This window comes from Dermacentor albipictus, chromosome 1 (assembly GCF_038994185.2).
Source record: "Dermacentor albipictus isolate Rhodes 1998 colony chromosome 1, USDA_Dalb.pri_finalv2, whole genome shotgun sequence".
NCBI lineage: Eukaryota > Metazoa > Arthropoda > Arachnida > Ixodida > Ixodidae > Dermacentor > Dermacentor albipictus.
Window position 1 is genome coordinate 322,736,151 of NC_091821.1, and position 26,385 is coordinate 322,762,535.

The 26,385-nt window shown below is 40.8% G+C and overlaps 1 protein-coding gene across 1 annotated transcript; it reads left to right on the forward strand.

Moving 5' to 3' along the window:
- The first annotated feature begins 596 nt into the window (after positions 1-596).
- LOC135919432 (BOS complex subunit ncln) lies at positions 597-25,474 on the forward strand. Its single transcript, XM_065453258.1, has 14 exons — positions 597-898; positions 1,819-2,009; positions 2,098-2,242; positions 4,379-4,473; positions 7,199-7,282; positions 7,391-7,494; positions 8,276-8,364; positions 9,428-9,552; positions 10,098-10,288; positions 14,715-14,835; positions 16,870-17,036; positions 20,460-20,513; positions 20,618-20,696; positions 24,680-25,474. Exons 1-14 carry the CDS (start codon positions 724-726, stop codon positions 24,740-24,742), a joined length of 1,683 nt encoding a protein of 560 aa, XP_065309330.1. The 5' UTR covers positions 597-723; the 3' UTR covers positions 24,743-25,474.
- The last annotated feature ends 911 nt before the right edge of the window (positions 25,475-26,385 follow it).

The window sequence follows — 26,385 nt, forward strand, 5'->3', positions numbered from 1 at the left end:
TGCAGGGTTGCTCATAGTAAGCATGCAACAGAAACTCATCGGCAATTGAATGAAGTGTAATCTCATGTTTCTTTAGATGATAAGAATAAGCATTCTGATAAAATATTCTATGGAAGCATTGGGTTAAATATCATGTGGCATTGGTATCATGCATCAGTTGCCTGCAGAATAAAAATTACCTTGGTATGCTAATTCACTTGCCCGGTGTTCTGTCTTTTTCATTCATGTGTAGTGTGTAGAGGTAGCATTTGCAAAAGGGACCTGACCTGTGGTTTACAAGTTGTGTCATACACGGTGAACTACCTTATTTACGAGCACGATTATTAAATGCGGGACGTATGCAATGTTTCTTTTTTCTGACAGTTCTGTTGGAGAATGTCGTATCCAGGTGGTTGTAACCGAGAAAATACGGTACTGATAACTTAATCCGCAAAATAGTGAACTGCGAAGAAATAGGTTCCTGCTTCGGGAGAATAATTTAATTACGGTCACACTTTCACACAGAGTAATTACTGTACTACTCTAGCGCAACGAAAAGCCTACCAGCGAGTATCGTATCATAAAATGAAAGATAACTTCCTCTGACACCGCTTGGAGTGCTGCGGTGCTCGTTACGGAGGGGTTTTGGTCCAACTTTTCATTAGTTCATCCTGCAGAGTGCATTAGGTGTTTGTCGGTCTCTACTTTCCTGATTCTCTATAAAAATAGAACTGCTGCTTCAAGATGTATTTGGACGGAGCTGAAGGGGTCTTCGAGTTCTTGCGAGGCAACCTGCCTTTTTACGTAATCGTTTTTGTGCCGCTTCTCATCGTCATCTCGCCGGTCACCCCCGTGCTCGGATCGCACGAGTTCACCGTATATCGCATGCAGCACTACGACCTGCAGGGAACTGTTCACGGTAAGTCGCGCGCGGGATACGCGCAGCTGCGTGCTGAATAATACTGGTGTGTCTGGAAAGAAATCGCCTACAGCGAGGTGCGTGTGAACGCTTTGCACTGGTCAAGAAGGTGTGGAAAAAATAACTTCCTCTTTACCTACGTGCCGAACTCTTAAGCAGGCTCTAACCTTATCGCTACATGTAAACTCCTCGTCGACTGCAGCATGCGTTTACAGAAATGCGTAATCGTAGACTGTGGCACGGCAACTTTGGCCAGCACGGCAGGTGGCAATTGACAATCATGTGCCTTCTTTAGAAGCTGCGGGAAACTCGTGTCGAGAGCAGCAGATACAGAGATTAAGCTCACTTACTCTGCGCAATCTTGAAAGCGCTCTATTATTATTATTTTCTTTTTCTATTTCATATTTAGATCTAAAATGTGCCATCTCAACACCTGAGAAATTTTGCTTGTGTGTGGCTATCCGGAAATTGTAGGCCGGCTTGAGCTAGAGTGCGGCTGCAGCTTTCATGAGTTCCCTTCACTGGTAGTCTTTAAGTTAGAATCTTCGGAAAGCACAGCTTCCAGCGGCTTCGAATCTTTACTGTGCTCGCAGCGTGCATGCGAGTTCTACATACTGTCACAAACCTCAAGACTGTGTTCTTCAGAAACTTCACCCGGGGTATCTAACAGCAAGAACTATTCTGAAATAAGACGTCTTTACATACAAGTTGTATTCACGTCGCTGTGAGAATTAATCGGACACATGCTGTTTCCGTTTGGTTGTCTCGTCTACACTGGCCAGCCACCTCTGTTATAGCAAGGCTATAGGGTCTAGAAAATAATAGCATTCAGTAACTGCCACCTGGGAAGACATTAGAAGCGTTTTTATTTGCCGTGCAGTGGCAACATTTAGTAACAACACACTTGTCTCTTCTTTCAGGGTCTAGGAGTTCTGTTGTGAACACTGAAGCTAGAACATTACATTCGTCATCTTACCACAGAAAAGTTGTCATAGCACGGCTTGCTGACCTCACTCATGGGCAGTTCAATGAGGTGATCCAGCAAGGGGCAGCTGGTGTTCTTATATTCTTGCCACAAAACTTCAGTGATGTTTCTCCTGATAAGCTAAAGGTAAGGACAATTCCACGTCTATGTGTGTACATAAGTCACAAGTGAGCATTGCAGGGATTGCTATTGACTGTCTGCTTTTATTTTTCAGGCTTTAATGGAGCTTGAACATGCACTACAAGAGGATGCTGTGCCTGTGCCTGTATACTTTGCATATGAAACAGACGAGTTGAAAGACATGTACAAAAGTGTCCAGAGGACATCTGATAATGGCAGAACGACCAGTGTCGCACAAGGTACTAGAGTGTCGATGGTGCAATGTTAAGAATTCTTAGCAACTAGCAGCGAAGGGGTGGTGTTGTGCTGTTTGGATGTATCAAATCCTGTTCTAATCATAACGAAGAAAGGTACTTTCCTTGTTGCAGCTCATTAACCTTATACTTATGATTCACTGAAATGCCGCACAATTCTCATGTGCCCAAGATAATTGTCTCATGCACTTCCTTATTCTTCCATGTGGGAAGGTGGGGGTGGGGCTAAGGAAGAAACAGAAAATATTTATGAAAAGGTGGAAAATGACAATTATGGTTTTTACTGCTGCAACAATCCTTCGTTCAAACCTTTGCTTGCTAGTGTGCCACAGATGCTTGCGTGGATTATATCAGCAAAGCTTTCTAGTTAAAACTTCAGTAAAATTCTGTTGCCTTCGCTGGGATGTTGCTCCGCAATGCTTTTGCCTTATGAGATAGCATGGCATTCCAAGTGTTGCATGAGTGAAATATGAGGTGAATTGAAGATAAAAATGGCTATGCACAGGAGCAACTCTGTACTAAATAGTTAGTCAGTTTAGTGCATTCAATCTGAAATGTTGGCCTGTGCAGCTTTATAATGATATCATTTAGGTGGACTGTTATAGTTGGTGTTAACTGCATAAAGAAGTAACTTAGCTGGTCTTGTTTCACAACCTTACAAGGATAAAATGCTTTGTAGAGCCCCAAGTTGAACCCCAGGCCTGTTTCTTCTGATATTATTTATTTAAATCACAATATTGCTTTCAAGGAATGCTTGATGTAAGTTTTGGATACCATTAGTCTATATGCCTTTGCAATAGCATTTCTGCTTGTTTCCTATGCAGTGAGATTGTTTTTAGTCTTGCAGTGTAGTTTTCACTAAAAGAAGCCACTTGGGGCTGGTAGAAATAACTACGATAGGCTCTATCATATGCATATACTGAGCGTTTCAGCGAACACTTTCAAAAGTTTTTGAAGGTTGCCTGTAGCAGGTAGCACCACTCTAATTTATGAGCTGGTCTACTCAATGAGGCAGACATTACTTGCACAAAAGATTCAATAATTAAGTTTTTAACTAATGTTATGGCCCATATTGCAATTTACAAATTCTAGTGGTGGAGTTCACCAGGTGGATCCACTTGGAATGAATTCTCAGGATGACACCAGTTTTGAGATATCATTTCCCGAATTTTTCAGAGAAATGCATAGGCATTCCAGTTACTTTCCTAACAAAATGTCGGTTTCATGCATTGAAGCGCAAAAGTAACTGGAACGCCAGTGCATTTCTCCACTAAGTTCGAGAAACAATATCTCGAAACTGGTATCATCCTGAGAATTCGTTCCAAGTGGATCTGCCTTGTGAACTGCAATTTGTAAATTTGTAGAATTTGTAAATTGCAATATGGCCCATAAGGTAATTAGTTTAAAAAATTAATAATTTTGTTGATTAGTCGATTATGCATTTCCATTTTTCGAGCTAGTAGTCTGGCCACTTAGAGTAGACCACCTCATAAACTAGAATTGTGCTATCTGCCACCGGCAATATTAAGAATTTTTGAAATTGTTCGCTGAAACCCCTTGTTATATATCATATGTATTCCAGTTTGCATGTAGTGTAGTCAAAGCTGTGCCAGTTTGCATCATTGCTACACCTCTACAATATATTGCCCCACTAACCTGACTAAACTACTTAAAACCTAAATGTTTCATTCTTACATAAGAATAGCAAGGTTCACTGCCTTCCTGTTGCATTTGTATCATCGTAGACAGCAGTAGATTGCTACTTGGTAAAAGTAGTGTGAAGTGTCACCAGAGCTTATTTGCCTTGAAATTATTATTAATTTTTATTTATTTATTTATTTATTTATTTCAGATAATTGTTGTTTATAAACACTTTTGTAACTAAAAACAAGTTTGAAATTTAGTTCATAAATAGACATACTTTTTTGTGCATCTTTTCAAGTTGCTTACAAGGACGCATCCTTCCAGGTACTGTAGCTATTTTGCAAATGGGCATAACTTCGGATATTATGGCTTGCTGGATTTCGAACAGAACAAATGATTGCATATGCTACTTAAATTATTGTACTTCTGAAGCATCTTGAAAACTATGGTGCTTTTTGCTCTGTTCAAATTACGCAGAGCTGTGGGGCATGCTGAAGGCAAGTGGATTTCAGCTGGTGGTCTTGGGAAGTCAGGCCAAAGTAATTCCTGACATTCAGCTTTCGAATATTCAGGTAAGTTCAGCAGTAAACATATTATGCGTGATCTCGTGATTAACTGTTTCTGTTATAAACAAATAGCCACTGTTTTACAAAAATTACCCTTCATTCTTCTCGTGCTGTGTTCACCAAGGCACAGACAGTGTGATGATTGTTATTATGCAAAAATATACTGAATGGTGCAGTTATCAGTGTCTTGTTTCCTTGTTATCTTGTTTTAGTTATATTGTTTTAGTGACTAAGTGTGAGCAGACTGATATATAGCTTGTTGACAGCTCCCTGCAATATATATCTTGTGTGAAAGCACAAACGTTTAACATCAAGATGGGAACAAAAAGAAAAGAGGATGAGCTTGTTCTCATGTCTTTTTGTTCCTGGTTCGCTGTTAAACTTTTGAGCTTTCACACAAGATATTTAAACATCAACTTGCCCAGTCGTTATGCTACTAAGTAGTATATATTCTTTTATGACAATCTTAACATGTTATCTGTATTGGTACACATAAAGTATACAACACTCCACTCACTATGGCAAGTCTTTTATTTTTTTTTAGTTCACAATAAAAATAAAGCCCCTGTCACCATGTTCAAGTGATGTCTATTGCATTCACTATATTGAATAATATGATATAAAAAACTAAAAATACTTATATATAGAAGAATTTTGTACAGGTTAGATTTAAAGAGAAGAATATGTACCTGTGCAATAGCGGGAGTCCTCCATGAAAAGTTGCAGTTGAAACAAGTCTGTAGATGTCAAAATCATACAACTATGTTTCATGCAGACGCTCAAATGACATTCACAATTACACAGTGTTGTAAATTAAGTATTCACCTCTTGTGCCAGTGCCTTCAAATAAGTTTTCCATAGAACTCATTGCTTTTCGATGCACTACATTTGGTAGTCGTAAACCCAGCACCTTGGCAAGTGAAATAAAGGCCAATGTGGGTCAAGTAAATTGCAGTTTTTGCTCAATTCACTGTCCACATGTAATGTGCTTGAGGTAGTGAAGGAGTAGCTAGTATATGTTCTTGTTGTAGCGACTGCACATTCATACTGGAGAGGACAGCTGCCTCATTCAGATAGGAAGTGCTTGGTGTGAGCAGTTCTTAGGTGCAGACGAGAGAGGGTGTTAATGTGTCGTGGAAGATCAGGATCTATCTGGTACTCAAGTAGAGGATCAAGTGCATATAAGACCGATTCTATAGGCTTTCTTTGAACTACTCCAACACACAGTTTTCTCTTGAGGCTCGTGCTTTGCATGTCTCTTCTCTTGGAGCCCATTATGTTTTTCTAATGAGCGATGGTAACCTGTTCTGTGCAGTACATTACCTATTCTACTCCACTTGTTATTAAGGCGAAAGCCTTAACAGGAAGCTTTAGCTCGGGCCCAACTCCGACGAGGCCTATTCAAGTACGTGTAAAACTCAAAAATGTTTTTTTGAGATAACCCCTGGGCCGATTTTAATGAAATCTGTTGTATTTGAGAGAGAATGTTAAATTCCAGTGACTGTTGCAAGCACAATTTCGATTTAGGTTCTGAATTTTGTTAAAAAGATTTTCAAAAATTCGAAAGTCTGAAAAACATAGAAGCACGAAGTTTACAAATTCATAGCCCTTATAAGAGCAGATATCGCGGTTCTGTAAACGGCATCCATTAGATGATTGAAAGCGGACAAATTCAATGCGTCATTTTATGTCTTACATGAATTTGTTGTGTTGTTTACAAGGGTTCTGCAAAAGCTGTATTTCCATATTACTAAATTATTTGAGATTCATGTGTAACACACAAATTTCGTCCGCTTTAAATGTACTATCAGGTAATTCACAGAATTGTATTGTCATTTTCCATTGCTGAGTGAGTTACAGAGCTGTAAACTTTCTAGTTCCGTTTTTTGAAAATATTCAATTTTTTCCATTTTTTAATAACTGACAACATAAATAAAAAATCCAAAACTAACAGTCGCTACATCCTAAGTTTTCTTTTAATGCAATAAACTTTGTCAAATTTGGTGCAGCGGTTGCCGAAAAAACGAATTCGCCTTTTACAAGCACCCGAGCTAAAGCTTCCTCTTAAGTGGCTTGTTGCAATGGCTCACACCCAAGAAACATGGCATCTAGTCGAGTGGTACAAAGATGCAATGGCTCGTATTCCTGTAAGCAAGCAGAAAATGCAATGGTTCATACTTCCGCAGGCTACAAACGCTCAGCAAAATAAAGCAAACAGTGCATACATCCATTGAAATCACCCACACAACTCACAGAACAGCATAAGATTCAGTAAAGAATAAGCTCAAAACAAGCATCCGAACCATCAGTAAAGCATTACATACCTCTCTTGAAAGTACATTATGGCCGAGGATGCTTGCCAAACGAGGAACGAGGTGCGATGTGCGAAGCAGCGGGAGCAAGGCATTCAACTGCGAGTGATGCTTTTCCCTGTTGAGAGGATGCAACGTGAAGTCGAAGAGAAACATAATTGGTGTGAGTCTTACTCCCCTATACGAGTGCGTGAAGCCGCAGCTGAGCATCGAAAACGAGCCGAACTGCGAAAGCAGCAACACGACGATGCGAGACGGCAACGTAGAAAGGAGGCCGAAGCTCGCATACTGCGGCTTATTATGTCTTGCAAGAAGTCTGACCCCTCCCATAGTATAAATAATGCATTACCAAGTGTGCAGCGGGCTTTTGCCTTCACGTGTTACAGGAGTGTAACATGCTGCCGAACTTTTCCTTTCAGGGAAAGCTCTCTGGATTTGGTGTTGAAGAGCAGCTGCCAACAGGTGTTATTGTGGCTCACTACGATGCATTTGGAATTAGTCCGGTTAGTTCACTTTGACTAAAAAAAAAAAAATACTGCCAGCATAGTGGCCATGCCTTCATACTTTGTCTCATTTTAATCAACTCAACTGTGGCGCTCTGTCCCCTGCAGGCATTGTCCTTTGGTGCAGACTCCAACGGCAGTGGGGTTGCTGCCCTTCTTGAACTGGCCCGCCTTTTCTCAAGGTTGTACACTAACTCTAGGACGCATCCACAGTAAGTGCAGCAAGGAGGAGGAAATAGAAGATTTCCATGAAGTCTAGTTAAATTATTTAGTAGCTTGTAGGTGCTGAAGTATCTTATGTTGGGTTTATAAACCACCTGTGCAGCTTCTAAGTCAGTTCCTCGCACACCTAAAACCCTCTCATCATTGTGGCACATCTTGTCTTTGAAGCAAAAATTTGGTCCACCATTTGATTGTGGCTCTGGCACTTACGTTCTCTAACAGAAAAGTCAAGTCCACTTTTCTTTTGCGGTCAGAACATGCCTTCTGTGCTTCTGTGGCCTTGGGTGCATCACACACTTTAGTGCAGTGGCCTTCACCTTTTTTTTTTCTTTTCTTTCTTATGGTGGCTTGCTTGTGACGTGCTTTGACTCCACTCCAGCTGGTGACCATCCCGCATCTTCCACGTGTATTTTTGTTCTTGCCTCGCTGTCAAACTTCTTGCGCTTTCACACAACATGCTTCAAAGCCAACCAATCCAATTAGGTTACTCACTTACATTTTCAGTACAGGGCAAGTGCAGTCAAGAAGTGTTCACTCACTAGAATAAACCAGTGCGGCGCACTCGAGTTTTCTTGCGACTTCAGAGGTGCCATAGGAGTTAAAACCTTTGTCTCTCTCTTCAGCATTTATGCTTTTCTAACTTATGTGTTAACTGTAGCAGTTGGCAAATTGTGTTAATTTGAGTGACAAAAAGATGCCTTTACTACTTGTGTAAGAAAGTACCTGTAAAAAAAGTAAATGAAGTGTCCGTATTAATTGGTAACTTTTCAGGTTCAATCTTGTTTTTCTGATTTCTGCTGGAGGCAAGTTCAACTATCACGGAACGAAGAAATGGATAGAGGACAACATTGACAGCACAGGTGAACACTTTATAATTTTGAACTGATTTATACTGTATTAGCTTGAGGCTATTATTATCAATGTGTCAAAACAAAAATGGCTAACTTATTGGTAGTTACCGTTTCTTTTGCATAAAATTAGTTTTAATGCCATTAGGTTCATGAAGTTGTGCACAGTATTCCTGGTATTATGCAGCCCCTGTAAACATCAGGCCTTTGTTGAAGTCAAGTAATATTTATTTCTCTTACGGAAAATGCATTGCTTACATAAGCTACAAGGAGTCCGCAATAGTGGAAGAAGGAGGGGAGTGGTTATTCAGAAGATGTAAAATTCCCTGTGTTCAAGTTCTAGTGCCCTAAGGTCGGCTCTACAAAGTGCTTTCTGTATTTTGAGTGCTGATCACTCTGGGCACTGCCATAGTTGGCTGGAAGTGGTGAACTCAGCCTCAGGAGAAAAGTAAGCACAAGCCACTGTGCGCAAGTCGCTTTACAATAACGTTTGGCTGAAAGCGAAGTCATGGAGTATACCCAGACATTGACTGTGTTCAGTTGAAGACAATATTATGTGGCTTTGGAACAGACCGGGAGCATTGATTTAGTTTTGCATAGGTGCAAATAATTGCTTTGTTAATGTGGACTCTTGGTAACTTAAAATATCCAAGGTCTCGTGATCTTATGAATGGTTGATCATTGATTTTGTTTAGCATCCCAGAGTAACAAAAAGGCTATGCGAGATGCTATAGTGGAATGGACTAGATTCATTTTGACCACCTATAATGTGCACCCAGTGCTCAGCACATGAGGATTTTTGCATTCTACTGCCATTGGAATGCGGCAACAGTGGTCGCTTGAGCTTGTGACTTCATCTTCAGCAGCAGAACACCATTGCCATTGGGCTACTGCAGTGGATGATCATGATCATAAGCGAAGTCTATTGTATTTGTTGTGATGCCATCGTTTCCATTGCTACAGGCACTGCTCTACATCTTGTGAAGGTGAAGCAGTGTTTCAACTTGGAGCACATGAATATGTTTGCTTCTGTGCCTCTTCAGGTTTCAGCTCACTCTGTCCTCTTCCCTTACAGAGGGAAGCCTCCTGGCTGACTCATTGTTCACAATGTGCTTAGACTCTCTCGGAAGCGGAGATGACCTATACGTTCATGTGTCAAAGCCTCCAAAGGAAGGCAGCACAACCTCCAACTTGTTCAATGTGAGCATTGTTCATGTCTTGAGCAGTACATTTTCAGTCCTCTGGTTTTGTGCTGTGGTTGTCATACCTCTAATAGTGTTTTTTGGCAAAAGTGGATGCTGGTTTAGTATTTTATTAGTAGTGCTAAGGCGCTAAGTGTAAGTGCTTTTTTTTTTTTTCTAGAGCAGCATGTTTAACAAAGAAAAAAACATGTTGGGGAGTCACACATAGATCACGCTGCTTGATCTGTGGGCAGTATTTTTTTACTGCTCCAAGCAAGTATCCATGTCATGCTTTAGGAATTGTGCATAGTGCTTTGTTGATATTCTAAAGCTTAAAACAATTTGTCTGACATGCCTGTTATGAGAGAGAGAGGAGGAGGGGGAACCATATTTGTAAAGGTGCATTTCTCCTCTGATTAATTTTGGCTTTATTTCCTTGTGCCTTTTACTGTGTTCAAAAGTTGTACGTCAGGCATATTCTCTTGGAAACATTTGTAATTTGGAACTACAAAGTTTGTATTAGTGGTATAGTGACGACTCTTTTGTTGACATGAAACCATGTAGGAGCTGCAGCGAGTGTCATCAATCCTTTCGCCTGCTATGCGGGTATCGATGGTGCACAAGAAAATCAACTTGGCAGATGAAACTTTGGCCTGGGAGCATGAGCGCTTCAGCATGCGTCGCCTGCCAGCGTTCACTGTCTCACATCTTCCCAGCCATCGGTCACCGAGCCGCAGTTCCATTTTCGACACACGGTAAGACAGAGTTCTTTCTCATGAAGACATGCTTTGTGTTATGGCAGTCTGGGCATCTCATGGGAAAATGAAGAAAAAGATGCGTCTCGCTGTACAGCTGCATTGCCAACGCGTGGCTCAGCTCTGCTGGCGCTGCTGGTTGCTACCATCTTTTTGAACATTGTTTCGGGCTGCATCACCATTCCTGGTCACTGTGCCCTTTGCATAAGGAGTCGCTAATAAGCCTCTTCTCAAAAGCAAGAGAAGTTCACTTCTGCAAATCATTTGTTTACATAAATGCAACACAGGGTGGTTTCTTTTTTTTTCGTTTTATTTTTTTAGGCCTGAAATTTAGTATTAACGATGATACATCTCATAATTGAAGGTGTTATTCAGCACAAAGTGGCTTATAGTACATTGCCAATGTGTGTCTTTTACCATGCTCACTGCCATTATTGTATTCTGTCTCACTGGATGTCACTTCATCTAGTAGACACATATTCTGCTTCTGTCCTTTGACATCATTGCCTTTCTTTATTGCTTTTGAGTAATGTGATTGTCATCTCACACTTTGCAAACTTCCTCTCCGTGGCGATAACTTATTTGAGGTGACGTCTGTGATAAAGTCATTCCGACATTATTTAAGCCCTCAAGACCAAATTTGATTAAATAAACTGCTTCATACTAAACTGCACTACTTTCACTTACTGTGGTCGTTTCCTGGATCTTGCATTTTCCTTACTCTTTGGGGTCTCTTTTTTTTCTTCTCCACTTTAGACTGCCCATCAAACTACAGGCATTTCCTTGGTGGGACGGTGTCATGGATTATACCACAATATGACTATACATTAAAGGAGCCCAGAAACCCTTTTCTAACTAATCATAGAAAGACCTCGCTATTATGGGGAGGTCATTCAAAGCGCTGCTCGGAGTCAAAAGACAAGGTCAATATAGACAAGATTCTCCTCGAAACAACTTTTTTTTATTACTTGCAGTAGAGGTTTAAAAATTCACCCTATTATAGAGCTTTCTGTGCAGATTTCAAATATGCAATTACTTTTTAGTATCTGTTACAGTTTTTAGTTATGTGATGCACAGTGGCAGAATATAGCTGGTGATCTTTGTCGGCACTTCTTTATGTACTAAATTTTAACAAAAAGCATCAAGCTGTAGCTTGTTTAGCTCTTTGTAGATCACAAAGTGCTGATGTCTAGCCAAACAGCGTGTGTAATTACTGGAACTGTGCAAAAAGAAAACAGCATTTTAACAATTTTTTTTTCTCTGTTCCCTGAAAAATAACCTTGTACTTTTGCAACTAGTGCTGGGAGATATTGCAATTTCAAGTAGGTATCCGCACCGTATATATCTTCAGGAGTATGTATGCCAAATTTCGTTAATATAAGACAAATATAAATTTACAAAGTTATTTTCATGTGATCGTGAAAAAAATTATTTGAAGTGTTCTAATTATTTTTTCATAGTTGCAGTAATTGTAGATGCTGTTCAAATAGACATCGGCACTTAGCGGTCTGCAAAGAGCTAGATAGACTACAGCACTACGCTTATTGTGAAAACTTATTGCATAATAAAGTGCCCCCAAAATCACTTTACTCTGCCATTATGTAAGACAATAATTTAAGAAATATAGCGGCTACACAGAAACTAATGCATATTTGAAATCTGCTTATAATGCCCTGCAAGTGGGTGGTTTTCAAATCTCTAGTACAAATATTTTTTTTAATGTTTTTTTCAAAGAGTGGTCAGCCCTCAAAGCTCATAACCTCACTAATACCCTGCTGCAAGAATGTTCCAAATCCTTCAAGTATAAACCGAGTTAGACGTAGTTATCGCACCAGTGTGTGGCTTTCTATCTACGTTTGTCTCCACTAGCGCGCTGGAAGATATGCAAGGGAGGTGGCACGGTCGTAAGACTCTACTGAAAAGTTTAATGTCTAACCGGCGAGAAGGCTTGTCACGGCACCCCTGTGGCGGCCGCGGTATCTGCTCTGTACAATAAGCCACCACGATCTCGGAGGCCGCACAACTACACGAAGCTGCTGTGTCTAGACCGGCAGTACAAAGATGAAACGCATTCTCAGTCTTTTTGATATTACAGACATATATAAAATTAGCAATAATAGTATCAGAATGTTCAGACGATCATGAAATCGGCCAGTAGCTCTTGGTAGTCTTTGCTGCTTGCGGTGACATTGCGAAGGCAAGAACAAGCAATTTTTCACTGCTTTTCACACAATATTGTAAATATGCTGCTGCATGCAGTGCAATAGTATTTGGCTCAAATGTCGACAGGAGCCTCTTCTACAGATTGGCAACATTTTCTTACTGTGTTCGAAAAGTGTTTCACGGCCCCTTTAAGAAAAAACAATGCTCATTGAAAGCTCTGGGTAATGACAGACTATGAGATAAAAAGGAGCAAAAGAAAACATTTTGTGAAGTTTTATTGCCCTGTCTCTTGCACACATTTTGTTTTCTGGAAACGTGCATTGGCCAAGCCAGACAGGTGCTGCTTTTATGTATACATAGTCCAGAGAAACTTGTTGATAGTGGTAGTGATAGTGGTAGTGTTGATAGTGGCAGACTATAGCTAAAGCACAAATGTACGTACCATCACATTCGTCTGAAAGCAGTAATTATCTGGGAAGCTGAAGCCTTACATCAACGTTGCACCTCGTCAGTCGAGATCTTTTTCTGTGATATTTTAGGGCTGCTTGTTTTCTCTCGATGTTGTTGCAGGGACACTAAAGGCAAATACTAAGTTTATGTGAACTGTTTAAATATCATTCCAGAAATGTCACAATGCTTGTTTCATGCCAAGAAAAGACTTAGTTTACGAAAAAATTGCACCTGAAGAGTCTGAATACCTTTTTCGAAATTCAGATTTCCCATCACCCAACCGGGAGAGTGGTGATGTTGAATACACCATCACCACCCTTTGCTGTTGTCAGTGAGTAAAACGGCGTCCGACAGACGGCAGTACTGAGAGTGGTGGATTCGCCGCTGCAGCTGTTTTGTTGGTCAGTAGGTGTAGACCGTTCGGGCATCCCGGGACATCACATGGAAGTTGAATTCTCTGCTACTTGCAGTTTGTGCAAGTCTCACGAGCCAGCAAAACTAGTGCAGCACTATGCGATAATGAAACTACTAAAATGCGAAAGCGTGGGCGGCACAGAGTCGAGTGAAAACGAAGCCTTTCGACCGCCCACATTGTCAAGGGTAAATTCAGTGAATTTTTTTCTAAAAGTGAAATAGAACTGGACAAGTAATATTTTATTTTGTCTTATGACACAATACAAGGATGCTCGGGGGAATCTCCAGTCATGACCTGCATTTACCTCAATTTCTCCATTATTAAGGCTCTACTTGCGATAATATTTACGCCTTTGAGATTCACAAGCACTAATTTATCTCTTTAGCTTGACTTAATATTTGTCTTTAGTGTCCTTTTAAAGCAGTGTTCTGCAGCTACAAATGGCATTGTTGGTGTTCAGCATATTGTACATTGTATACCTCTAATATTTAGTGAAAATTGCTTATTGTTGCTTTCTCAGCATTTAATTACAGTAGATATAGTTGAGTTTTCTAGCATTATACCAATCTGACTGTGTTTTGTTGTATTGTGCCTGTTACAATAAATTTTATGTCTCATACTTTTGTAAGATATCTTGGTTCTGGCCCATCTTGTCACTATTGTCTTAATTCATTGTCTGAGGCTCGCTGGACTTTCTATATTTGTCTATCAGCCTTGATTCCATTATTGTTGTGTTAAAATTTAATGTGTTTTAATAAACCAATTTTATGATAAGTTTCACTATCCCACCACTACTGCAAAACATGCCAGTAGTAGTACACCATTTTAGGCTGAATAACAACTTTGATGAGAAACGCACTCTGCTTGTGTTTTGATAAACCTTCTTACCTCTCAATATGAAAAATCAAGGTTGCGAAGTGAGAATAAAGATTCTGCAGTAGGAGTGTGCGGACGCATCCCCAACTTTCCGCTAAAGTTCACTGCAAGAATCCACAAGGCATTGTCCTTGGTATTCCCTTCAATGGTGCCTTGAACCCCCATGCACCGTGAGGAGAGCAAGAACTACAATCATCATCATTGTGTTGACAGGGCTGCTGCATGTTTTCTCTGATTGCGATGAAATTTGTCTATATTGCAAACAAGCTTCATGCCTGTCAGTACCATCTCGAAAAATGTCTAATTTCTTTCCAACCCTAGAAAACTCATGTCCCTTTCAGCTTCAGAAACTGCAATTCTTGTACCCATACATGGTGTTTTACCACTTTTTCTATGCTAGTGCAGTGACAAAAACCTCGAGTGATTCGAGTGATTCGAGTGATTTCGAGTGATTTTTGGTTTTGTTGGCTTCACTTACTTTCGGGTGCACCTCTGATGTAGCTAATCTGGCATTTCCTCCAGTGACAAGGTTGAGAAAACCAAGTTGGCTCGGAATGTGAAGGTGATTGCTGAAGCCTTGGCTCGCATCCTCTACAATGTGACGGACAACGAATCAAGTCTTGAAGTCTTCCGTGATAGCCTGGTGTGTTTCAACATTGCATTTGTTATTCACAGAAACGTGAAAATAAGCCCCATTTTATAATTTTTATGCAAACTTTGGTGCTGTGTAATCTTCAGCAGTGTGTTGCAGTTAAATCTTGCACATGTGAATCTGTTGCTATTGGGAAAAAAAGAAATGCCACTTCGCTTTTCTCACATTCAGATTGTGAAATTAGGATTGGCTGAGCAACAAAGGCAGTATGCGGCTCGTAAAAGCAATATCCTGCTCTTATAAGCTATCCACTAGCATATTCACGCAGGCAGTGCAATGTTGGTGTTTTTATTGCTGGCATAGCACTTCATCACCAACTCGCACAATGCCATGTTGTCATTATTGTCTAGATTGACCAATTAGTATGACGGATCACAAGAAATGAATAGAATAAAAAAACAGGGTGTCTACCAACCGGGAAAACCGGGAATTCTCAGGCATTTTGAGTAGTCTGGACTCTGGGAAAACTCAGGGAATTCACGCTTCTATCAGGGAAAATTAGCTGTAATTTTATTGAAAGGGAATGAAAGTCGCTGTAATGCTGGCTCGAGTAAGAAAGAGGACTCTCAATGAATTGCCTTTGACACGGTGTCATCAGCTGGTGGAGTTGCCAGTGTACAGTCAACGGCCGACTTTCCAGATGCCCGGTAATTCGGACGGCTTCGCAGCACCACCACGTACCCCATAGAATGTCTCTGAAAACGTATCCGAAATTTTGGACGCAAGAAACCTTCGCCGTCCGATTTTCCCGACTTTTTGCCATGACCGAAGGTCTGAAATGGCATTAATCAAAGCCACCACCGCTGCTGTTTTGATTGCCTTGCCATCTCGAACCGGTACTCTCGCACGCAGATCCGATGGCAGCTGTAGCCACCATCGCCGCACCGCTAGGCCTAGCTGCTTCGACGTTCGCTGTTAAGCTTCTTGCTGTTTGGTGCTGTGTTTTCATTTTCCAGCTTTTTTGGTTGTCCCTGTGGCGATTTAAACCCATAAAGGCAATAAAAGACATGCATTATTTTTTTCGAACTGCCCGGTTTTTTGGACGCTTTCGTGGCCCTTAGGGAGCTTGAAAAATTGGACGTTGTCTTTACAACTGACCAAGAGGATGCTTCAAATGGTCCGTGGGGCGAACGCACGGTGGAAGGAGTATGAGAACACAAAGGACCTATGCATTGAGGAATGAACGGGAAAGGAAGCGTGCCATCGCTTCTTTCAAGGAGCTTGAGCTCAGAAAACAGTGGTGGCTGACGCTGAGATGCAGGTGACCATCATCTAAACTAAATAAACACTTAAAAGCAGTGAAAGGCAACACTGAGGCATTGTGCACGGGCTGAGGATATGTCAGGACAGTTGAGGTTGACTTTCCAACTGCTTGGAGAGAATCTCACTTGTTACAAAGTTCAGGCCTCATACCAATGAGCTTGCTATAAGTTGACTGAAATAGCTCATATATGAAAATATTTGCTTCTGTATGCATCTCCTTTTTATTCGTATTTGAGAATGCCCAACTGAAGTTACAATGGGTTTTACCATTTTTTTCGAAGATATTTTATTCGCTGTGCATTTTACTAACACCTGCCTTCTGTTTTCTTTCGGAGTGAAATAAAGGCTGCTTTTTAGTATTCAAACTGGATTAAGTCACCTTTCTTAACATGCTTGCTAGAGAGCGACAGCATTTGGTGACATGGTGTCAGCCCATCTTTACATAAAGCAAATTTCTGGGTCACTCAGGAATTTTCGCAAAGGCACTCAAGGAGAACCTAGAAAACTCTGTGTATTTGGAAATGTCAACTTGGTAGACACTCTGAGAAAAACAACTAATTTTTAGAATGTGTCTTCTCACTGCTATGTCTTGTTCATTTAGTGCCTTGCCTAATGATAACAGAAAGGTTAAATCTTTAATATTAAATGGAAACACTGTTACATTTTCATGGCATTAAAATATAATTGCACTAAGCATGCCCTGCTGTGAGTATGTTCAAATACGCTCGACTTCCTTCCTTGTCCTTTTGTGACAATGAACAGGGGCTACAGGAGGACTACCTCAGTGCCTGGGTTGACACACTGTCAAGTGAACCACGAGGTGCCCAGCTAATGGCAAAGGGCAAAGCACCTTTGGTCTCCATGCTGGAGCAAGGACTCTCACGGCACCTCAAGGAAGTGCGTCTGTCGGCCTTTCGGCCGGACAAGAGGTGATACTCCTGCTCTTGTTTCCTCCATTTTATCTCAACCTATTGCATTCGGGGATATTGCCCTCATTGTGTGCTGATTGGTAAAGGATGGGTTTGACAAAAGCAATGGCACACCTTCTATGTGCAGTATTTTTTAGCTGCATAACTCAACTGCATTAAGAGGATACTTGTTGCTCAGCATGTTACACTGGACGTTAGGTCAAGTAAAAACTAAGCAGTGAAAATAGTCTTGAAAAATTAATCGAAGAATGTACGAGCCCTTTTTGTGGTCTCGCAACCAGGAGTACTCTTCCGATTGATCAAACACAGATGCAAGGACCTTTGTGGGGACATAACTGCAGCACATAGGCAAATTTTGACTGCATGCTTCAATGCAGGGCTGGAACATGCAACATACTATCCTGCATTTAGGGCTACGTAGATGTATGCAGCAAGACTGGTATAAACTTTAGTGCTGTTGTTTGCTTGCATAACAGCGCTTATATGGAACTTGGAAAGTGCTTGTCATGTCATTCTCTTACTCTTCTTGCAATTTTTCGATGCATTGTTCGGAACGATGGGGGAGTCTCTGCTGTGAATGCATATATTCTCTGTGTAAGTAGTAGTGTGGTAACAGGAAAAAGAAACAATAAACTAAGTACAGCAGGATTCTGTTTACCAGCCATGGTGTTTACCGAACAGAACCGTGGTGCTCGGCTGAGCACGAGGTCAGGGGTTCCATTCCTGGCTGCAGTGGCCACATTTCGATGATGGCAAAATGCAGAAACGCTTGTGTACTTTGATTGAAATGCACTCCAAGGAACCCCAGGTGACCGAAATAATCCTGAAATCTACACTCCAGCTTTCCTCATAACCTATTGTGCAATTTCGAGTCACAAAACCCAAGTCTTTTTTGTAGACTTACAGAAATTTAGCCCATACATTTTTATGGGCCTAGCCTTTGTTCCATTGATGAAATTGGCCCTCACCAGGGCATTTTAACATGACTGGTCAGCACGCATGCACTTGATCACAATAATGACCCCAGTGTGATCAGTCTTGGTGGCACTGAGCGAAAATGCATCTAAGATGCGAACGAATGCAGATTTTAGTCCTGAAAATGCCTGGCCAGGGAAGGAAAAATGCCAGCTCACAATGAATGATTTTGTACTTTCCGGGTTAATAGTAATGCCCCCCCCCCCTTTTTTTTATCCATGAAAATTGGTCATTAAATTGCCGGCACATTACAATTAGATACAAAACCACAACCACTTAACACCGTTTGCAGTAGCCTACTGTCACAGCCAGGGTCATTGCCATTGTAATCACAAGGTGATGGAACAAGTTTTCACATAGGTAACTTGACGATGATGATGGTACGCTGCTTTTATTATGAAATATTGTTTGAAAGACAACTTATTTTGCATGCTAAGCTAGTGGCAATGGATTCCGTCCCACGTTTTCTTGTTTTGTTTTTGCTTAGCTTGTCAGTCATGCATCGCGTGATGAACTGCAAAAGTACTTACCCCATTCACAATAGTTGCAGAAACATTCGAGGCATGCAGAATATTTAATGCAGGGGACTGCATGGAGAACGTCATGGTGTGGCCTATAGTTATAAAGAGCCAAGAACAGCAACAGTGAACATTACGTGGGAATAAATTTTCATTCTGTGATAGCAAACCCTACAGGCTGCATGCTGATTTCTACTTTGAACCCATAAAAACAACTTGCGTTAGATTGGGGGGTGCATAAGAATTAATGTCCATAAGAATAAAGCAAATATAGTCTATTTCCATTAATTCGACCTTAATTAAACCAGTGAAATTGACAGAACTATCGGGTGGGTCAAATTAACAAGCGGAAATAATGCTGAAACACTTTGCTGATTTGTTTGGCAGTATGTTTGCCTGATTCTAACACGCCCCTGAATTGAACGCGCACCAACATTTTATGGGTTCAAAGTAGAAAAATTAGTGTATGAATTACATCAGAGCTTCTAAACAAAGCAGAAATCTAAGGCATATCTGATTTGTTAACAAGAAAAATACAGCATGCCTCCAATTCTAGCAATCAGAAAAATATTAAAGCAACGAAGCTTACCTTCACCAAATGAACATTTATTTGCACAGATTTCATCTGTGAGCGTAAAGTTTCCTGGTTTCATCTTTTCTTTATAATCAGAATTGGAAGCATGCTGCGTTTTTCTTGCTAAAAGATCTCTATGTTAGTTTTCTACTTTGAACCTATAAAATGTGGGTGTGCGTTTGATTCAGGAGTCTGTTAGAATCAGGCATATACTGCCAAATGAATTGATGGTGTGTTTCATCATATGGTATACCTATAATTTTGGTACTAACAAAACGATGAAACCAGTAAATTTCGCCTTTACAGAATAGACATTTACTTGCACTTAATGTTCGTCATTGCTCTCGAACAGGACTTCATTAAACAACTCCAGAACAATTGCCAGTGGGATAGTGGCTCATGTTTAGATGAACCAGTGGGTGGCAAGAATGGGTGGGTGGCAAGAATGGGTGGGTGGCAAGAATGGGTGGCAAGTTCATCTTGCCACCCATTCACTTCTCCTGAATTCGAAACACACATGATGCAGCTTGTTGTCACTAGCATAACCTGTAAAGCAAGTAATCTATGAGCTTTTTTAAACACTGAAAGCCGCACATCGTCGTTGTCATGGTACGTAAGAAATTGTTCTCTCGCCATCTTGTGATAGCAACGAAGATGACGCTGGGCAGACTGGCTCTGACACAGTTGGCTGTCTTGCAAACACCACAAACGTATCATACTTCGGTTTTGCAGCCGATTTCACCACACAATTAAGTTTCATACCAAATATGTTGGATAAAAGTTGCATATTAGAATCGAGTAAATACTGTAATTATTCACTGTGGGCTATTGTTTCCTCTTGAATATCTTCCTAGGGTAGGCTGAAAATGGCTGTTTTTGGAAGGAAATGATGTGTGTTCGACATATTCACTCTCGCCTAAACCCCACCAAGACAGAAACTGCTGCCAATGGGGTCATCATTGGGTCAGCTGCATGCGCGCTGACCAGTCAAATTTGGTTCATCTGGTGAAGGTCAATTTCAGCATAGAAATTAACATTTGGGCCCATAGAAATGTATGGGTGCCAGCCGGGACCTTCAATCGAGATAGAATTCAATGAAAAATTGAGTTAACCGGAGCCAAATTAACAGAAGTCTACTGTACTGCAAACGAAAAAGCAGCCGTACATTTGGACATTTTCCCTGCTTCTATTTCGATCTGCCAGATACAGTATTTAGACAATTCCACTGGTTTTGTGAAGGTTGAATTAATGGAAGTTAACGGTGTAAGACACCTTTCTAAATGCTTACTTCTTCCCTGTAGCATTATAGAATGTAGATCACATTGAAAGCAAATTTATTGTCATGTCTGGTTTCAGAGATCCTGAAGTTGTCTTTTATGACACTCCAGTTGCTGTCATGAACGCATACAGGTTAGTGCACATTCTTGTGTCTGTTGGTGGTCTGCATGTTAACATTTTTGTTAGCATTCAGCCCACATGAAAGAAACCCTCTCCTCTTCTCTACCAACTTGCAGTGTCAAGCCTGCTGTGTTTGACTTGTTCCTGGCAGCAATTATTGGTGCCTACCTGGGAACTGTGTACCTTGTCATTGTGGTAAGTTCTGCTAGCTTAAAGCTTCAGAATAATTTTCTGTGTATGATATTATGATATGCATAGTTTAAAGCAAATTATGAAAGAAAGGTGCTGGCTCTTCCTAGCAGATACTAGATCTAGTATATGTAGGGACCTTCGTTTTTGGGTAAAACCCAATAATTCCAGTTTTTTACACCCTGAACCATTTTTTTTTATTGGGTTCCATCTAATTCCTCCTCGAAGTATGCCCTTTCGTAAAGGATAATAGGTGCAGGTATTACCAAATCAAGGACTGCTGCCCACCTTGTGTGCCCAAATGGTCAAGATACATCATATGAATATTATGCATAGGTACATGAACGTGGTATATGCCTCCGTTTCGCTTAACAATCAAGCAACAGTCAGTATATATACTTATATATTCAGCTCCTGCTGGCTTTGAGTTAGCGAAAGCTTGTTGTTTTTTTAGTAGCCATGTTTACATGAATGCAGCAGTGGTGCATTGCATTGAATTTCCAACATGTGGCATACATGTAGACGGCGGTAATGCGCTAGGAAGCGAAAACAGTGCTGATCTTGCTCTTCACTGAAAACGTTAGTTGCAACATTGAGAGGATGTTTACCCAACTATGTTACGTTAAAAAGAAGGATGACTGGTTTGGCTTGTTATTTCATTAATTTTGTTGCAAGAACTTATGGCAGGAACCAGTAAAACAGGACAACAGAGAACAGCAGGCTTGACAGGTCTAGTATGGGCAAAGAAATGCTCAAAATGCATAAGATTATATGCAGCAACAAGGGCTTGTAAGATGAGGAAAGCATCGCACCTCTTGCGAAGCACGCTCGTGTGCACTACTATTCGTGCATTTCTCCATTGTTTGAAGTACAGACAACAAAGTATAGAAGGGATCACCAGACATGTCTCTATTTGTTGTTTTTATCCATGTGGATTCTTTTAAAATTATTAATAATGCCTCCCAACAATGATTTATATAGATAAGTTTGTCAAATGATTTGCAAGCAGCATTCTTTTTCATTACATGTACGTCTGAGTGATTTTGCATTTTTAAAGGAGCCCTGAACCACTTTTTATTAAAGAGGAGAAATGAAATTGAAGGTAAAATAGGCTATTTCAGAAATACTTTGCAGCAAGAAGTACTTCAATGAGTTCAGCAGAAACAGAATTATTGGCAATTAAACACCCTCTTTGCTCTGCTCCCATTCCATCTTCAATGTCTTGCCCTACAAAGGCTACGATGGAGCGGGGCGTGCACAAAACACTCCATCTTCTAAACGTCACTGTGCCGTGCAGTTAAAATATGGTTTTGGATGTTAACATAGATGCCACTACTTCCAATTTTGGTGCCTACGATGCACCAAATGTAAGCTAAACACAGTTGTCCTCAGCGAGCCGTAGTGGGCTTAGCCAGTGAACTCGTGGCGGCTGTGGCATGTCACAGTATCCACTCTATGTAGAAGACCACAGCTACGTGCAACTGTAGTGCATATGTGCAGCATTTGCTTTGTGCACAACAGAGCTTGAGTGCGTGCTCATGCGTGTATGGTAAAGTCCGGCTGTGCTATGTGGTGTGGACTGGCTTTGTCCTTCACAAGCTTGACTGACGGGTAGTAGCCAAACCCAACTTGCGCATCTTTGAAGTGCTATCACTTAGTCTGCCAAGGCGTCTAACCAGAAGTTAGCACACGCTGGAAAGCATGCGTGTGGTCTAACCTTAAGTTTTGCGTGCTTCGAGGCTAGTTGAGCATTCAAAACTAGTTGAAATCAGCGAGACCTACCGGCCACGACACTGATAAATAAGGTAGCCCAAGTTTAATTCCTACGCGGGAGATCGCAGCCGAGTATGCGTGAGCAGACGATGGTTGGCTTCTTTTGGAGGTACGTAATTATTATAGAAATTTGGAAGCACATTTTGCTTACTTCACCCTGTTTATTGAACATCGTTAATAAATATACACAGTAACAACAGGAAGAAGCTCACTGATCCAAATACCCTTTTTGATTCATGTTAGCTATTGGTCAATAGCAGCCGCATATGGGAATCTGCTTTATTATGAAATAAGGCATCCAGAAAAGAATGACAAGCGGGCTTCTTTTGAAGCGTTTGAGAAAAAGGTGACATTGTGCTCCGCTTGTGAACTCCACGCGCCGCGCACGACAACATAGCTTGGCTGAGATGTTCAGCAGCGTATGCTATCTGCTGACTATGTTTCTTCACCAAGCCCGAGGGGTGGTTTACAACCCCTTTACATAGAAAGTTTGTGCCCAAAAGAATACCATTGCCCGTGTTATCGTTTGTGAAACTTGCTGCAGAAATCCTGAAGTTTGTTTTGGCTTCCTGGGAAAAAAAATGCCACAATTTCTTCCTGGTTTTCCTTTAGAAATAAAATCAGATTTTTGCTCCCCACATTTATAAAACCTTAAAACCCAAATATGAAGGACCCTATGTCTATGTTTACGATGAGTTCTTGTGTAAATGTAGCTGATAAATGCCGATTCATGTTTGCTGCTTTTTTGTTACAGTGTTTTTGTTTGTAGTTGGTGACTTAGCCTTTCAGCAAAGAGACATGCCGCTTGTTTTTAGTTCTTTTCCTGTGAATTGTCGAACAATTATCAGCCAGCAATTTTTTGCTAAAACTACATTGCCTGAAAGACGTGCAACTAAAAGAAAAGTGACAGTTAATGGTCATGCTATGTCTCCTAAGAGACATTTTGAAGTCTGCTGCCGTATGGGCAGCCATGACCTGTTGTGGTTCAGATGACTGGCACCTCCTGATTTGCTAATTGGGGCTGAAAGTTTTCTTACCTCACATAGAAAAGAAAAAAGAAATACTAATAAGGCAGTGTTGCTAAGAAAAAAGCGGTTTGGTGTTTCTCAGCAGAGCCAATGGCAGCAGCCTGTAGAATGTATTCCATTTAGACCCATGGATTGTGTACAGATACGTAAACGGTTCAACACGGTTCATATCATTTCTTACATACGTTCAGCAACAAGCAACCAGTTAGTTGCCGAATGTGAAAGTCGAAATATTAGATTCGCCAAAAATTGTTTTATTCCTAAGTGGCCAGAAAAGAACAGTCATTATTACCTAATCACCACCCTCGTTGGCGTACACATTGCAGGTGTAGTTGACAGCCTTCGTAGCTGCTTTATGTACCCGAGTGGAAAAAATTCAAAATTCCAATAAAAGTTGTGCTATTCACATGTAAATGAACAAATGGTAAATGCACAAAACTCACATGACGTACCACATATGTAGCATTTACTGGCCTTTGCAACTTCGTAGTTTGGCTCGTGCAGTGCACTCGGCTAGCACTGAATCGACTAGGCTTCACTCCTTTTGGTTCTAAAGCACTGCCGGCCCCATATCAAAACAAGGATATCGGTCTTTCTGCTTGACTTGGTGGCGAAATTATCATGCAGTCATGCAGAGTCATTCTAAATAATCAAATGGCACACTCTAATGTGGCCAAAAATTTTGGTTGTCCTTTTACAATACACCTATGGGCGAGTAGCAGTGCCGCAAAACTGTCCAAATAATTGAGCGTGTCCACATAATCAGTCAGGGAAACTGCACTGCTGCATCACTCAGTGAGGATAATTTGAAAAAGACAGAAGATTGCATGCACATATTCAGATAGAGTTGAACATGATGTGTGATTTTCTCATTTATGAAGTGTATAGTCCAGATTTCTCAGTTGTTAGGCTGCTGAAATGTTTCATTTTTTGAAGTGAGATTCTGAAGCCTGCCTGTTGCACGTCTTTTGACATTAATACATTTTGTGGTAGTTCATCTGGGACAGTTACAGGGAGGGGGATCTTGTTGATCTCCATAAAAAGAAATTAGTGCTTTATTTACAGTAACCTAGTATTGGTTGTGATATGTGGCATTAGAATTACTGTTTCAGCCTTATGATAAAGTTAGATATATAACTGCCATATTTGACATACTAATGCTTGCTTTTCGTTTTGTTTGTCCCGCAGAACTTCCACCATGTACAAAGGGTTGTGGGCCTGTTTTCCCAACCAAGGGCGAAGGTGAATTAAGTGTCAACTACCGACCCACTCAGTTCCAATGCTGCTCTTCCATTCTTGCCTGCCACCTTCATCACATAGACTGCTTAGAAAAAGACCAGTGTCAACGATGGTGACTTCCTTCAGAAACTTTTCATGCTTGAGGACATGCCTGTGTGTTCACCACTTGATCGGTACAGTTGATCGGTACCTGTTGAAGCACCTCACTGTGTCGCACTATCGTATCTCCATTGCCTTTCTCGGTCTTTCGCTTCTCATTTTGTGTCTTAGCAGCTGCCATACACACGTTAGTAGGGTCTAATGAAATGGCAAAGATGATTGTCTGTCTTGGACAGAACCCTGAATTGTGCCACACTCGACACTGTGTTGTGCGTAAATGGTTTTGATGGTGTCGTAGGCAGTGCTGCCTTTTGCAGCAACCCATCATGCCTTTTCATTGATGTGGTAGTTGTAGCTCATGCTGTTTTTCCTCTGTGTGTGCTGTCTGGTTGTAAATAGTAATGTAATGTATATACATAAATTTTTTGCACGCGTAGGAGGTACCTTGTGGTAAACGACAAAACAGTGGGACCCAAAGGTAGACTGTCGAAAAGGCTCGTTGATACTGCATAGTTTGGACTTAATAGATGCAAAGTCCATTTGTTTGTTGCCTCAGGAGTTGTGAAACAACTGTCATTGTTTCATTTTTTTTAATCATTTTGTGACTGTCATACGTACTGGTTATTAAATTGCTCTGAATGTTGCTGCATGTGTACTATATGTACTCTTCTCAACAAAATAGAGGCCTCATTGTTGTGTAGACAAATAGATGACAGCTGAGAAGATGAATTAAGCTGTGTTTGCATCATGGCTAGTCTCATACTGTGGTGGTGTTATGAACAATTGCCTCATTTTAATTAACTAATTCAGTGTGCATACACAGCTTTAACTAAGGCAACATTACAGTGAGCTGCCCCAGTTCTCTTATATCTCTTTAACCACTGGCATCAATATCTCAGGAGCCATATGGCAGGAAGCTTCTTGGACAAGAGTAAGGAAATAACTGCATGCCCTTTAGATTTGCTTTAGAAGCACTCTGCCTTTTGCCTTCCTTGCATTCAACCAAGCAATAATGCAATACGTAACACAATAATTTAGGTCATTTACTTTCTTTAGAAATGCATAGGTATTCTCCATAGCTGTACCATAAAACAAACGACTCTACCTGTGTACTTCTTTTTCACTTACTTACACAACTTGTGTTCATTTTGCACTACAAGCAAAATGAATGTCTACACAGCCTCTGTAGAGTCCTTGGGTATCTGTGTAGATGCTTGTTTATTGTCTATAAAACGCAGTCAAAAATAATCACTAGCAGTAGTAATAAAAAATTCTAGCGCAAGCATATCTTAACCTGGTGTCGCCATTACCACATAGCTGGCTTCCATATTTGATGCTATATGATTATCCACCATAGCAAGCCCAGTGGCTGTGGCATTGCATTGCTAAGCTCGAGGTGATGCTTTGGCATTGCATTGCTAAGCTCGAGGTGATGCTTTGGTATTGCATTGCTAAGCTCGAGGTGATGCGGTTGACGCTGGTGGCAGCCGCCGCATTTCAGTGGAGGTGAAATTCAATTGAGGTGGTCAAAGTTCATCTGGAATCTCCCACTACAG